The sequence below is a fragment of the Wolffia australiana genome, chromosome 15, assembly GCF_029677425.1.
Source record: "Wolffia australiana isolate 7733 chromosome 15, ASM2967742v1".
Lineage (NCBI taxonomy): Eukaryota > Viridiplantae > Streptophyta > Magnoliopsida > Alismatales > Araceae > Wolffia > Wolffia australiana.
Window position 1 is genome coordinate 11,147,844 of NC_135849.1, and position 15,488 is coordinate 11,163,331.

The window sequence follows — 15,488 nt, forward strand, 5'->3', positions numbered from 1 at the left end:
CAAATCTTAAGGTTTTCCATCTTGGTACACAATAAACACCAAATCCATCAAAAATCAATCTATAATGAGATTTTTTCTAAGTAACGAATATGCACTAGATTTACAGTTTTGGAGAATGAATGACATGGCGTAATTTTTTATTGATCCTACCTCTACGCTGCCACTACCTGAAGAAGTTAGAAATGTTCAATATGCAGTATGCACATTTTTGTTGCTAGGATGGTTCCTATGAGCAGTGTCGCCATAATCCAAAATCAAATCGTAGATCATTAAGAATGTGATCTCACATTTTTTCTTAATTAATAGTTAGAGAGGTCCATTTAAATACATTAAAAAGTGTGTCATTGGAACGTATAATATAAATTTGACTTATCTCAATAGTCATAAAATCAAGTATCCATGAGTGTAAGATATCATTCTCATGTTGCCATTTAAGGTAGTTTGGAGTAGTGGGATTTAGTAGATTTTGGGTGATGCGGTAGATGTGGTCCCTAGATCTATGAGTGACCGGGATATATTGAATCCAATGAAAAGATTTCAGAGTGCTACTTGGGAAATGTGAATACACCACTTTCCCCTATAATTATTAAAACTCCACACTGACTCATTGGCATCCCCACTGTAGTGTCTTCCTTTGCCATCTCGAAAATGAGTTGGATCAAAATTTTATTTTCAATTAAATACAAATTTAGTATAATTGGAATGATTTTTATGAAAGATGCCCTCAAACATATCCACACATTTGGAACATAAAGCTGAAAAAATATCACAAAATTACATGAATATGTGGTAACTATGAGAGTTTTTAAAGTGCACAATTTTGAATGCAATGACTATGAAAATATAGGGTAGAAATATATAAAATAAGATAAATGCTAATTGCAAAATATAAATCAACAATGTATACGTATATCATGTGGTAAATTATTTTATATAATATCAAAATGGAATGTACTAAGGGTGTCAATGGCAAAGAGGGTTGGGATTACTCTGATTTGATTATTTTGATTTATTTTGGTCTAATCTCAATATTTATTCTTTTAACACATTTTTTTACTTCATTATACTGTTGAAAAGATATGTGTTAGAATCTCCAACTGCTGAGGGTTTACTTAATCATACTTGTGTACAAATTGAGTTGATTGGTTACTGAACAAAGCAAAAGTAGCTGCATATATTACGGACCTAGAGCCATAAGCTTAAAAAATCATTGCACATTAATAAAAAATTGGCTGCAAAGAGAGTGTTTTACAAAGTTGGGAATTGTATCAATGGAGAATCCCTTCTATGGGATCAATTCCTAGTATCCATCAAACAAATCAACTTGATAAGAAACTAGTTCTTATTGCCGGGAATGCGGGGACAGGAGGAGATTTGAGAGTCAGAAGAGGGGGGATCACTGTAGAGAGAGCTATGGCAGAGTGGACATTGCCTGGAGCAAAGAGGTGCTGGTGGGAAGATCTTCTCTGAGAGGGAACAGCTAAATGGACTTTGCTGGCCAGAGGTGAGAGAGAGCTACAATAACTCCAACTTCGGTAATTTCTAGTCTGGTCTAAAAGGGAAGTACAAGTCTAGAGGAAAGACCAAAATACCCCCCTAGCTGGTAATATGACAGACGTGCCCTTGATGGACAAAATCAATAAAATATCCCTATAGTAGAGAGGGGACAGTATAAGCAATCAACTACTCTATGACCTATGCTGGTTATTCTTCTACCAGTTTCTCATGGGTCAAATAAACCATCCTAGTTATTGGTAAAAATGATGAAAGGTTTGCACGTTCCTAACAAAATATTTTCTTTAATTTCAGGATCTTCCAGAACCCATTTCGTATGACAATACAGTACCTTACAGAATTCCCTTGGTCTGCACATCTTTCCCTTTCAATTCAACTCCACGAGAACAGAGATATACCCATCAAGAACATCTTAACCGAAAATCGATCGATCGGAGTATTGTGTTAGGAATATTCATCGATTGGTATATGTCTGTTGATGGGTATATGTGAAATTCCAAAATATACTCCCGCAATATCTCAACCTACGATCCATTCAATCCATTCAATCCGTTCGATCCATTTAATCCATCTTAACAGAAATATACATAATTCCTCGTATGCCAACAATTTATTTGAGGAAATACGATACCTTGTCAGGTCGACGATCCGAACAGATCAGGCGAGGCGTCCGACCACGGGGTACTTGGCCTGGAACTTCTTCACCCAATCGTCGAGAATTCCGAGCTCCTTCTCAGAGAGGCCATCGAGGTCTCCGCATACGTCGTCCTCGTTCTTGCTCATCTTTCCCAGAGCGCGGCTCGCATCCCTCCCGGCGAAGACAGAGTAGGAACCTCCGGGGCCGTAGAAACCCTTTCCGGAGGTGACATCGTACACGATCCCCTTCACCGCGACGTAGATCGGCTTCTCCTCGTCCGATCCATCGTACGCTCTCAGCTCCACCAAGCTCAGCTCCATCGCCAACGACCTCATCTCCGAGCTTGGACTGGACGGATTTCAACGGTTTCCCAGAGCTCATCTCGACCGCTGGATCTGGAGATTTGATCTCAACACTCGGTATAGAGCAGGGACGCGGACGGGACGGTTTTTTCTTCCCAGGACGAAAAAATCGTCCCGTCCGCGGGTTGGACGAAAATATAGTGCAGGGACGCAGACGGGACGATTTTTTTCGTCCCTGGACGAAAAATCATTCCGTCTGAGTATACGGAGGAATTTTGGGACGAAAATTCGTCCCGCGGACCCCCGGACGGGACGGTTTTCTTCACGTGGGACTAAAAAATCGTCTGTCCGGAGGTCTCCGGCCAATGGACGGACGAATCTGGACGAAAACCGCCGGATTCACATCCGACGGTTGAGATGTTGCCACGTGGCCTTGCTAGGACAATTTATAATATATCATAATCTAATATAATATATTAAAAATATAAAATGTGTTTTTTCGTCCGGGACGAAAATTCGTCCCAGGAGGACTGGACGGGACGAAAAACCATCCCGAGATTATTGGACGGGACGGTTTTTTGTCGGTGGACGAAAAACCGTCTTGTCCTTCGTCCACGTCCGGGACGATCCGGAACTATAGACGGAAATTCATCCCCAGACCTCCAGACGGGACGGTTGCCATCCACTCGGAGGAAAAAACCGTCCCGTCCGGAGGTTTCAGGACGAATTTCTGTCCCCTCCCAGTCCCTGCACTGATTCTAGACGTCCGACAGAACGATCTTCGTCCTGTCCCATCCATCATCCACATCCCAGACGATCCGGAATGGTAACCCTCAGTTTTGCCTCCAATCTAACGATCAGGAATTCATCCTCGAGTATAGTGTAGGGACGCGGACGGGACGATTTTTTCGTCCCGGGAGGAAAAATCGTCCCGTCCGAGTATACGGACGAATCTAGGGACGAAAATTCATCCCAGGGACCCCCGGACGGGATGGTTTTCGTCCCATGGGATGAAAAAACCGTCTGTCCGGAGGTCTCAGACGTTGGACAGACGAATCTGGATGGAAAACTGCCGGATTCACATCCGACGGTTGAGATGTAACCACGTGGCCTTGCAATGACAATTTGCATCAAAGTCCCTGTTTTTTTACATGCGTGCAAACGGACACCGCTCAGAAACAATTGTACATATGGCCCTTTGCATTCTCTCTCCTCCGTAATTCCCTAAAATACTTATAAAAATCTATATTAATATATTAAAAATATAAAATGGGTTTTTTTCTTTCGGGACAAGGGATGGGACAAAAATTCATCCCAGGAGAACTGGACGGGACAAAAATTTGTCCCGGGAGGACTGGATTGGACCGTTTTCTAACCGTCGGATGAAAATTCGTCCCCTCCTTTGTCCCTGCACTGAATCCGGACGTCAGACGGGACAAAATATGTCCCGTCCCGTCCATCGTCCACCTCCGGGACGATCCGGAACTATACCGTCGAGTCGAAAAACTGTCCTGTCACGGCGCATTGGAGGGGAATTTCAGCATTTTTTTGGCCTACAGCCATTTTAAGAATTTTTTCTGGAATTTTCTAACCTAAAATTTCTCAATTGATAGAGAGATGTCCGGCCCATTTAAATATTTCTCATAAAAGATTCCAGAAGTGATTTAAAAGAGTGATAGAGAGAGATAGGTGAAGATATGTGGACAGAGAGGAGAGAGATGGAGATTTCAGTTAAAAGAGAGAGAGAGAGAGAGAGAGAGAGAGAGAGAGAGATACTGGTTTTGATGGAGTCCGAGAGAAAAATGAAGATTTCCAGAGAGAGAGATATGGAGGTTTCAGTGAGAAAATGAAGATTTCCACTTAGAGAAAGAGATATGGAAGTTTCAGTGAGAAAAATGAAGATTTCCAGAGAGAGAGAGATATGGAGGTTTCAGTGAGAAAAATGATAGACAGAGAGATATGGAGGTTTCAGTAAGAAAAAATGATAGACAGAAAGAAATACGGAGGATTCAGTGAGAAAAATGTTAGATCGGCAGAGATATGGAGGTTTCAGTGAGGAAAAGTCATAGACAGAAAGAGAGATATGGAAGTTTGAGAGAGAAGACAATTAGGGGCAAGAGAGAGAAGATGGGAGGAGAGATGGAAGTTTGAGAGAGAAGAAGATGTGCAGAGGGATATGGAGGTTTCAGAGGCAAAAAATTTAGACATACAAAATATGGAAGTTTCAGAGAGAAGAAGATGTGCAGAGAGAGATATGGAGGTTTTGGAGAGAAACATATTGACATAAAAATATGGAAGTTTCAGAGAGAAGAAGATGTGCAGAGAGAGATATGGAAGTTTTGGAGAGAAAAAATATAGACATACAAAATATGGAAGTTTTAGAGAGAAGAAGATGTGCAGAGAGAGATGGAGGTTTCAGAGAGAAATAATATAGACATACAAAATATGGAAGTTTCAGAGAGAAGAAGATGAGCAGAGAGATATGGAAGTTTCGGAGAGAAAATGATGGAAGTCTAAGAGAGAAATGCACTTAGAGAGATATGGAGGTTTGAGAGAGAAAATGATAGGTAAAGAGGGATGGAAATTGGAGAGAGGTGTTAGACTAACTTCTTAATCTACAAACAATCGTATTTACAATTTAATATATTAACCTATCATTTACGGATCCCAGTTAATGTGACTCATTTATGCTAATCACAGGAATAAGACGTTGATAAATAACAATATTTATTAAAATTGAATGTGTGGAAGATAAATCTACCTTGATTCAGTTTAATTAGATAAAGTAAAGGTGATTCCTTTTATTGTATTCCTAAAAAGAGGGGCCTGGTCCTTAGTTCATTAGATGGTTGACGATTCTCCTAAACATCCCGTTACCCAAAGATACTTCATACTGTTATCCCATTCAGACCTAAAAGACCTACCCTCAAAATCGGTCCGTTTCTTCTCTTAAACACATGATGGGCTGAGGTGTTTTACATTCAAAAGAATTGGCGCAAATAATATCACAGCCATTTTGTTAGAAACCTAGGGATGAATAAAATTTATTCATGTCATATTTTGGATGGAAAATAATTGTTCATCATGCCTTGATGGAAACAACATCCCACTAAAGTGTGATCTCTTGTGGAACTCTTTTCTCTCTCTACACTGAATGTCATATACACATGCTAAATGCGGGCACAAGCAGGCCAAAAGGTAGGGAAATACAGGATGAGACAGTGTGCACTCGTGATAATAAACATTAGACCATTACTCTGTTTTTTTCCTTGTGATTATTGAATTAGTTCAAAGACATGATATTTATAGATGACTTATTTTCTGCGTACTTATTCTCACCAAGACATCCCTTGCAGTTAACTTTATCCCCCAAACATGATACATTAATGTGTGTCTATTGTCTTGCAATGAGTTTGTATTTGATTCATAATTCAGTTCCTTAATTGAGCTATTTATCCTACCTTCAGCACTCGCGCAATAGTGCATCTAGATACATGGGCATTAAATTATTAGATTGAATCTCAACATATTAAAAACATTGAGAAAGATTTGATGCCCTTGCCTACTCTTTCCTTGATTATGAAATGAGATCTCAGAAACTAGATGAATCTAAGAAAGTAAATAAAGCAGAACGAGAAAGATCAAATAACTTGAGTTTTCATGACATTCTAATGTGTTATTCTTCAATCATATCAAGCAAACATCTTATGGGAAGCTATCAATTCAAAAATGTTTCCAGGAGAAATTTCAACTCATGAAGATAATGAAATCCACCAGCTTCTGTGCAAGTTTTTTTCCATGAATTTGCACGACAATGGTCATCATACTCAACAGGTTTTGGAGATTTCACCTATTGTCACTATGATTAGGCGACTGGGAATGGATGTGTCTGAAAAGATGATTATGTATTTTGAGATGTACTATCTTCCAACATAATATGATTACTACAAGTTTGGATACAAGTTTCAACGAGATAAAATGAATATTAAAAACTTTATTCCCCTTTGTGCTGAATAAGAACAAAAGCTGAATACATTAAACAATAAAACCACTATCTTGGCCATAACTGCTAAGATATAATTTTAGCATTAAAAAACAAAGCAAGTTGCAAATGGGCCACATCCTAATAACAGCAGAATAAAGATAAAGTTGTAACTTGCTTCTTGATGAACTAAGTTTTCTGAAATAATTTGTATTTGATATTTGTGATAATGAATGAAATTAATAAAACCTGGTATCTAAAAACAAATTACTCTTTTGTGATGAGAAGGGGTCATCTCCATAGTAATGATGATTAGGGAATTAATGCTTTTTAAATAATAATCAGAGAATGAGAATATATATTTTATACAACAATAAATCTGATGATACAAGAAGGTGATAACTACACATAGATATATGTAATTATTGACATATATATATAAATGGACAAAGTAGGCAAGGTTAATGATGATGATGGGTGATATTAAGTGAACAAGGATGGATGCATATAGATGGGTTGTGATAAGGAGCTGATAATGGAAGTACAAGGAACTTGTATATATTCGTATATTCCTCAAGGATCTTAGGAAACGAACAGCAGGAGATCCCTTCAAAATATCTTTTTCCTTATATATTGGATCAACCATTTGTACCAAAAAAATTGATCAATCTATAAATCAAGCTCTTTCACTTAGCCTACTAATGTAGGAGCAATGGAATCATGATGTTTTAGGTGTATCAAGGCAATATTTATAAATCAGAGTGTATGAAGCTCCTCAAAAAAATTTAGCTCAAAACACTTGAATTGCCACTTATTACCCTCTGAACTTGGATCATTTTGAGCTGTCAGATTTTACTCTCCTTTTCAATCCAAATGACGTATGCCCAACATTTTAGAGGAGTCCTCAAAATATTCTCCAATTCTGATCTGATTTTTACTTGTTTAATCATGAAAAATGTGTCAATCCACATCCCAGAATTCTCCAAAAAGCTGTCCTCATTTTCAATCAAAGACCACTCTCATTCCACCACAGCCTTCAAAAATACATTCATAACAATTAACATCATTAAATTTGATGGCTGTCAGATATGCGACACTCTCTATGAAATTTCATTTATTAAAATTTATATCAAGGGCTTTATTGAAAAAAATAAAATTTGTTCTTATTTGTGCCGCAATGTGTCCATAAATAATTAAAAAAAGTGTCAGCTCATGATTTGCGATTTGTAAGGCAATAATGACTCTCGATGATGAGTCACTATCCAATAAGTTAGATAGGGAAATGTGGTGGTAAAAAATAAAATGAAAAAAACTCAGAAACCCCGTCAAATAATTCTGACAAAATAGAGTATAAATCATAAAAATATTGAATATATACATATATTATAAGTTAAAAGATCTCTCTAAATATGATGTCGTAAAAAGTTGAACAAATATATTCTAAATTTGAGACTAATTGTCTCCATGAATGTGATGTCAAAAATTTCCATAAAAATATGAAAATTTTCAAATAATACTAATTTTTTAAAAATATTTAATAATTTAAACTTGTTACACACATATTTGATAATTTTAATCAAAGTAATATGGTATATGGTATTAATTTAATAACTAGTGTGTAATGATTTTCATTACTTAAAAAGTGGACCACATTATGAAAAAAAACACCAGAGTTAATGTGCCCGGAAGCAAACAAATGTAATCTGATTCATCTAGTTTTTTGGAAGTTAATCTTGCATGGAGTCTTTAAGGGCATGGTGGTTAAAATCTCATGATAGTATGGATGTAAGGGTGTGTATGTCAGATTGCCTTTTTTATTGATAACCGCATGATGTTGAAAGATTTGTCAACATGAGGAATGACACTTTATCTGGAGACAATTAAGATGTTAAGGTTGTTGATGCAGATGAGGGGATGGGATTGATTGTCTGTTCCGGTGTCAATTGAGCGAGTGTAATGCAAGTGGATGATGATGCATATGCAAGAGAAAAAAAGTCAACAAGAAGTATAACCCCCATGTCAAAGACACCAGCAATCAATAAACCACTACATGAGGATCCTGGGTATGCCACTAGGCTTCCAACGACCTAGACGTTGGGTTGAAGACCAATAGTGTGAGCATGGCTACTACTGCTAGTGCGCACAATCTCAATGGTCCAACCATAGGCGTGCAGTGACGAGTCCTATCCCACAAGAGGATAATCCAATCTATCACTACCCTAACCCTGGTCGGTGGAGTCGCGTTCGGGAGATACTGATAAAAGTAAGGAACATGCATGGGTAAGGCGAGCGTACATGCAGAGGTGGCTCAACAAGCAGGCATGTCGGTGGCGTGACAGTGTAGATGTGGCACGACAACACGAAGGTGGGGCTATGGTGTGGAGATAGTGCAGTGGATCGGCTGCGACATAGGTGAGTGCAGGGTTGCGACGTCACTGATGCGAGGCGGCAACGACGTTAGCAAGAGCAAGCTGTGGTAGCCGCGCAGGCTGCCTAGCGGCTAGGCACACATCCGGGTCGCATGGGCAGGCGACCGGGCAGCAGCGGCGGCGCTGGTTAGGGTTTCAAAAGGATGCCCAAATTTGTAGGGGTATTTTTGTAAATAACTCAAAAACAAAAATACAATAAAAATAAGATAAAATAACCTTTTTTTCCTTTTTCTCTTTAACTCTAAGAGAACACCCCCCCCTTTCATACGGTTGTATATGTTTGATTAATATCCTATGAATGGTCTGGGGGGGGGGGTGAATTAGACTATTCCCTATCGCTTTTTACTTTTTCTTTTATTATCTTTCTAATTTCTCTACCTATTTTCTAATGATAAAGAAATAAGAAGAGGACACCCAAGATTTTTATACAGGTTAGGGCTAGTCCCTTACTCCTGTCCCGGGATATCCAACAGGAGTTTTAATACATCCCTAACCAAGTTTTTATAACCCCCCAAGCTAAAACAGCCTGGTAATAGGGATACACGGATATCTCCTATCTAGAATTTGAAAATCGTAAATGACCTAGAGCCCCCTTAGCTTCTGAAGTTATCCAAGCTTTCACTTCTTCTTCCAATGGACCACCCAAGTCCCTCTCAGCTGCTCAAAATGCCTTTGTTCAATGTAGTATTTCTATTTTCACACAAGCTGAAAGAACTTGTGAAAATATTAAAAGAAACTTGTCTTCAATCTTCCTGAAATGTTACCTCAAGAGTAAAAGTATTCCAATAGAAAATTACACTTCAATATGAATATTTAAAATCACAACAATAAAACTTGAAGATGAATTTCTTGTTGTAAGATATGAGTCAAGATAAATTTCAAGATATTTCAGATTTTAAACCTTTAAGTAAGATTTCTCAGCCTTTTGATGATGCAACTACAGTAACAATTACAGAAAAAAATTTATTTCCGATTTCAAACCCTACTATTAGAAACGAAAAATCGAAATACAAATGCCTTTCTATTTTACTTAGCAATGTCAGTAGGTAATTTCCTATTCTTCAGATTTTCAACCCTGTTCGAAGAAGAGAATCGAAAATCTGATTTATCTCTTTCTACTGTCAATGTTATCAGGTAATCAAGATTTTTTCATCTTTTTATAATTTTGCATTCAGAAAAGGAAAATAGACACCAAGTTCTCGTTCTCTTTCAAATAACGATTTCAGTACGTAATTGAATTTCCTTCAGATATTGAATCTTGCAATTTGAGAAGAAAGAAAATCAACCTAGATCTCTTTCTTTCGTGATTAAGAATTTCTGCAGGAAAGAGACCCAATCAAAACGCAATAGCAATAAAGAAGTAACACAATCACAGTAAATCACCAATCAGATAAATATTGTTAAAATTGCAAACCTGATTGTGATTTTCAAGATATCAAATAGCCAATTTTGTCAAGATCTCAAATCGCCAAAGATTTGAATTTCTATTCTTACCAGGATTGTTGAGGTCGCTCAAAATTGTCACACTCACCAATGTTGCCAATGTCGTTTAAAGTCCAAGATCTCCAAGATAGCCGAGTTTGATCAGAGTCATCACACAGGATTGCCAAGACTTCCAAGATTGATTAGAGTCGCCGCACAGGTTTTCCATGTTTGCCCAGAAAATGCTCAAGAGGCTAAGTCGCTCCACAAGATTGCCAACTTTGCTAACAAATCTCAAGAGATCGCCAAAAAGCACACCCTCCAAAAATGCTCAAGTATTCAATTTATCCTTCTCTATCTCCCGCTACTAAACAAAAAAAAAACTAACCATTACCCCTTTATTTATTTATTTTACTATATATATTTCTATTTCGTGCGTACGTCTCTCTTTTTATAAAATATCCCTGGAACTCTTACCATAACAGTAATTTTTCATTTATGGTAAACTAGGCACAAAAAAAATTGAAACTTATGCATTTAAAAAACTAAACTGTATTTTTATTTCTCTTTTACCCTACACCTAAATATTATCTACTCACTAATTCATAGTGAGTAGATAAGATTTAGGTGTAGGGTAAAAGAGAAATAAAAATATACGTTTATTTGTCGTTATTTAGGGATGTTTCAAGCTTAATCACTAAAATTTTTGTGTCCCTTAATGTGTAAGTAAGGGGTCGAACCCTAGGGAGGCGATAGGAAATATTCAATTTTCTTTCTAATTAGGGTTTTGAACTTGAAATCTAAATGACTAGATGTTTTAATTTCTTATTCAAATGCTAATACTAGTAAAATTTAACTAACATTTTATCCTTTTGAACTTAAGTAATTTTAATGATTCTCTGTTATTAAATAACAAAGATATAAAATCACTTAAGTTTATCTTTATAGTTGATTTAAAATCTTTATTGTTTTTGAAATATATATATATATATATATATTTGTTCTTTTTAATTTGAAATTGATTTCCAAAATGGATGTAACTCTATGTTTTTTTCTTTATTTCTTTAATTTGTTTTATTTTTCAAAGGGGAGTTTGACTATTTCTAAATAATCAGTAAACTAAGTTTTATGCTAGTTTTAATAGTATTTTTATATTTTTATTTTATCCCAATTAATACGAAATTGTATATATATCCTAAAATAGAAAATCGTGAATACGATTCACGATTTGCTTATTCAAGAGCGGAATCGTGAATCTAATTCACAATTTATGTGATTCAAATTGCAGATAAGATTCGAAATAGGAAATTTATACTGAACTAAGAGTAAATGATTCGAAAAACAAACTCAAATCTACGAAATTAAACGACTAAGATCGGAAATTAAAAAAACGAACGGCGAACATGAACGGACATTCAAATTTGAGAAATTCGAGTGCAAAATTAACTGCTGATTGAATCTATTTTGTGCCTAGGATTACCAGGAGGAGATTAGAACTTTGTTTGAGGCAAATCCATGCAACGAGCAACACCGAATATCCTTGAATTTGAAGGTTGAGGCGTGAGAAGGACGGCGGCCGGATCGTCGATTTCGTCTTCAAATTGAGCTCCAAGTTTCTCCAGGAAGGGTCTTGAGTCTTCTAGGAAGTTAGGCAATCCTTCCTAGAGCTTCAGATATCAAGAACGAAGAAAATAATCGTCGTCTTCTCCCTTTTATCGCCGCGGAATCGGAAGAACAAGGTCTTCCGATTCTGTTAGAACTGCCGTCTGCTTCACGTTGTACGCAGAGCGTACAGCGTGACGGGATTGGTTCCGCGGGCCTTCGTGTGTCTCCCTGTCGTGCGCGACACACACGAAATTGCGTGCGCGCGTGTCGCGCACCGAAGGGGCTAGCGGTCCTTCTGATACGCCTATGTACTGCTGCGTGCGGTGCGCTTCTTCGTGCGTTCTACGGGTTTTAAAAGAAACAGTTGGCTCTCAAACCGGCCCACTAAGGGCCGGTTTTAATAAAAAATGTTTTTATTTTATTTTATTATGAAAAGGAAAAATAAAATAAATTGTAAGCATCATTCTAAATGCATAAAAAACTATTTTATTCATTTCGAAAAGACCTTTAATTGTTAGCTTCTTTTTATTTATAGAAATGGGCCAATTAAATCATTTAATTATTCTAATCATCATTTTAAATCATTTAAATGTGTAAATTGACCTAAATATTGATAAAAGGTATTATTTAATTTGAAATTCAAGGAATTTATTATTTTTGCCCAAAATGATGATAACATGCATTAAAATTCCATGTTTTATGCATTAAAAGCCCTAAAAATATGATGAAATTAGCTCTTTATTAGCTTCTATTTGCATGTTATCATGGACCTTCCCTCTAAAGAAAAGGGGATAAGGCCCACATGAGAGGGTCCTAAGGGCGGCCCCGTAGGTGGAGAGCCCCACACTTGGGCCTAAACGCGTCGGCCCGAATATGCAAACACGTGGACCCTATTACATAGGTCCGACACACAAACGAGTACGTTGGCCATATACGAGGCATACAACGAAAACAAACCATAAGAACACGAACAATGATAACATCAACCTTCGGGGGCCCTTTGACTAGGCCGAATACGTGAAGGTCGGGACTCTTCTTCAGCCCATGCGTCGTGCCCTAGCTGAGACCGGTTTTCTATGCTATATGGTCTCCATTAGTTGTTACAGTCGGATCATTCTTCAGATCTGATAGAGACTTTTATTTTACCATCTTTTGGGCATAATTTGGCTTCAGTTCCCATTTTGGATGAAGAGTTATGCTAGTCTATTTAGAAATCGTAAAGTTAATACTTTTATGAATTGAGTCCAATAAAAAAATAATATGTTTTACATGATAACAGCCTCAACATACTTGATGTAGTTTTCGATGGAAATATATGTGGCCAGCAAGCCAATCACACATTCCACATCTCGTTCCATGTTCATTAATACAACATATTCATTATAGTGCACGTGTGATGCTTATAATGAAGTCCATGAATACATGATCGGACTTAGTGAATTATGATGAGATCGTAATACAGAGATCACTAGTTTTTAAGCATGTGTTCTAAACATTCCTATTCGAAGGATACGCGAGAAGGACGTCGAAATATCCGGATAGAATAGCACAATCTAGTCTCACTTGATGATTATGGCCGGTCTCATAGCCATTAGTGTGGAGACACTAAGAATAGATAGTGGGTGGTGTGTTGTGGAAAGAGTTTACTGAATTGATCCGTATGAATCCCTGAATGGTATTATACCGAACTGTCAATCAGGTTGATTCACGTCACGGTTATTGACGGGGGACCATCTCGCCAATGACACCAAGGGATGCCAGCAACCTCTCCGAGCCACCCGAGCCGACATGTGCAATCAACACTTCAAGTACAGGACCTAACGATGGGCCGTGAGGATTTATTTTATTTCATTTTCATGTATCTTGTTTTCCATCAAAATTTTGGATGGGCCTTCGTGTTTGGGCCGCGTCCATTGTTGTTTGTTATTTTTCTTTGATGTACATTTAGGGGAGACTTCTCGCCACGAGACGGTTTCCCCCCCATTCAGCCCAATTGGGCATTCCCCCCTACACTATATAAAGGGAGGCATGCCCAAGGAAGCCCTTGGAGTTGATTTTCTTCAGTTGGCTCCCGCCCTCCTCCCCTTGGGAATTTTAACATTTTCTAGTCTAGATTAGATCGTGGGAATGCCGGCCACGTCATCCTGCCCATGTCAAGAGAGTCATTCGTGGAGGAACCACCGTCACCGGCCCCCCCGTTTCGTAGATGTTTCTTGAAGCCTAGATCAAGATCTTGATCTTGTTACCTTTCCAGATTTGCCAATAAGTCACTACTTGGAACCGTTCTTGAAGCCACCGCAGCCACCACTACTATCTCTGCCACCACCGCCACTGTCACCACCGCCGCTGCCCCTTCGCCACGATGGCCGTAGCCGTGGCGCTGCAACCCACCTGCGTGTCCTCGGGAAGGTGCGTGCCTGCATTCACCGCGCCCATGTGCCCGCGTCTCCGCACGTGTCTGCACTCCTATGTGCACCTGTGTACATCCTACACGAACCAACTGCGTGCACCACCTGTGCGCCCTTGCTGTACGTGCCAGCGTATCACCATCAGCACGCACCATCGTCAGTGCGCCCATCCGTGTGCGTCTTGCGCGTCTGCCTATGTGCGCCTCCCTACGCGCGTCCGCCACGCATGCTCACCTGCACGTGTCCGACCATGCGCGACCGCTTTCGTGTGCTCCAGCCCATTCCTGTCTGTTCCTACTATGAGCCGCTCGTGCCCGCATCATCGCCCACCTTCGGTTTGCCCCGGCATGTCAGCTCCACTATACGTACCTGCTGTCATCCGCACTGCAAACCCGTGTGAGCTTCCAGACCATCATCACCACGGACGATGGGACTAGCCCATACTAGGGTGCGACCGTTCCGATAACGGATACGAAACTGGGCGCTGGTATCCATTACAAAATAAGTTTTGTTCAAACTTCGTTCGACATCTGTCGTATCATAATTGATATCCGATATCCGTTATTGGATATAGATATCGGAGTACGTAAACAATTTCAGATGTTATTCGTTACGGGTCCGTTATTCGCCCTCGTTCAGCAAAATTGTACTTTCCCATGTTTCGTTATTCGATATTGCGTACAGATATCGGATAACGAGAAAGATACTCATAACAGGAAAGATACATAGTTTTATCCGATATCCGCTAGTTGGCGTCTCGAATAGGCGATTTGCGATTGCGTCTCGACTCAACGAGTCGGTAATTTATGAGTCAGCGACTCAGCGTCTCATCTTGACTCGGCGAGTCGGCGTCACGGCTCTGCGATTTGCAATTGCATCTCAACTCGGTGAGTAGGCGACTCAGCCATTTGCGATACATAGTCACATACTCGGGGGAGTCGTCGTCTCGACTCTAGAAGACTCGAACTAGGGCTGCGGAGTGCGGAGCTGGATTTGCGATTGCGCTTGGGAAGCTGGAGGTAGATAAGGGGCTGGATTTGCGATTGTGAGTCAATACTCCATAGTTTCAGTTGCGATTTTTCTGGCAAGCAGCTGTCGTCGCCATATCTATAGTCCATACGACAAAATGTGTTATCCGCGCTTCAGGTCAGTCCTCCACCCCACAATGGTTCATCATCCATCGATCTG

The 15,488-nt window shown here is 39.1% G+C and overlaps 1 protein-coding gene and 1 long non-coding RNA gene across 2 annotated transcripts; both read right to left on the bottom strand.

The window, feature by feature from the left end:
* Positions 1–2,054: 2,054 nt before the first annotated feature.
* On the bottom strand, positions 2,055–2,511 carry MAPR2 (membrane-associated progesterone binding protein 2). The gene has a single exon (XM_078587727.1). It carries the CDS (start codon positions 2,485–2,487, stop codon positions 2,173–2,175), a length of 315 nt encoding a protein of 104 aa, XP_078443853.1. The 5' UTR covers positions 2,488–2,511; the 3' UTR covers positions 2,055–2,172.
* A 6,754-nt stretch (positions 2,512–9,265) lies between these two features.
* Positions 9,266–12,151, bottom strand: LOC144713197 (uncharacterized). Its single transcript, XR_013583975.1, has 2 exons — positions 11,768–12,151; positions 9,266–10,654 (listed from the first exon to the last, which is right to left on the bottom strand). It is a non-coding gene; the product is annotated as an uncharacterized LOC144713197 (long non-coding RNA).
* Positions 12,152–15,488: the final 3,337 nt, after the last annotated feature.

Coding starts and splice junctions, on each gene's coding strand:
- MAPR2 (XM_078587727.1), bottom strand. CDS start 2,487: ATGAGGTCGTTGGCGATGGAGCTGAGCTTGGTGGAGCTGAGAGCGTAC.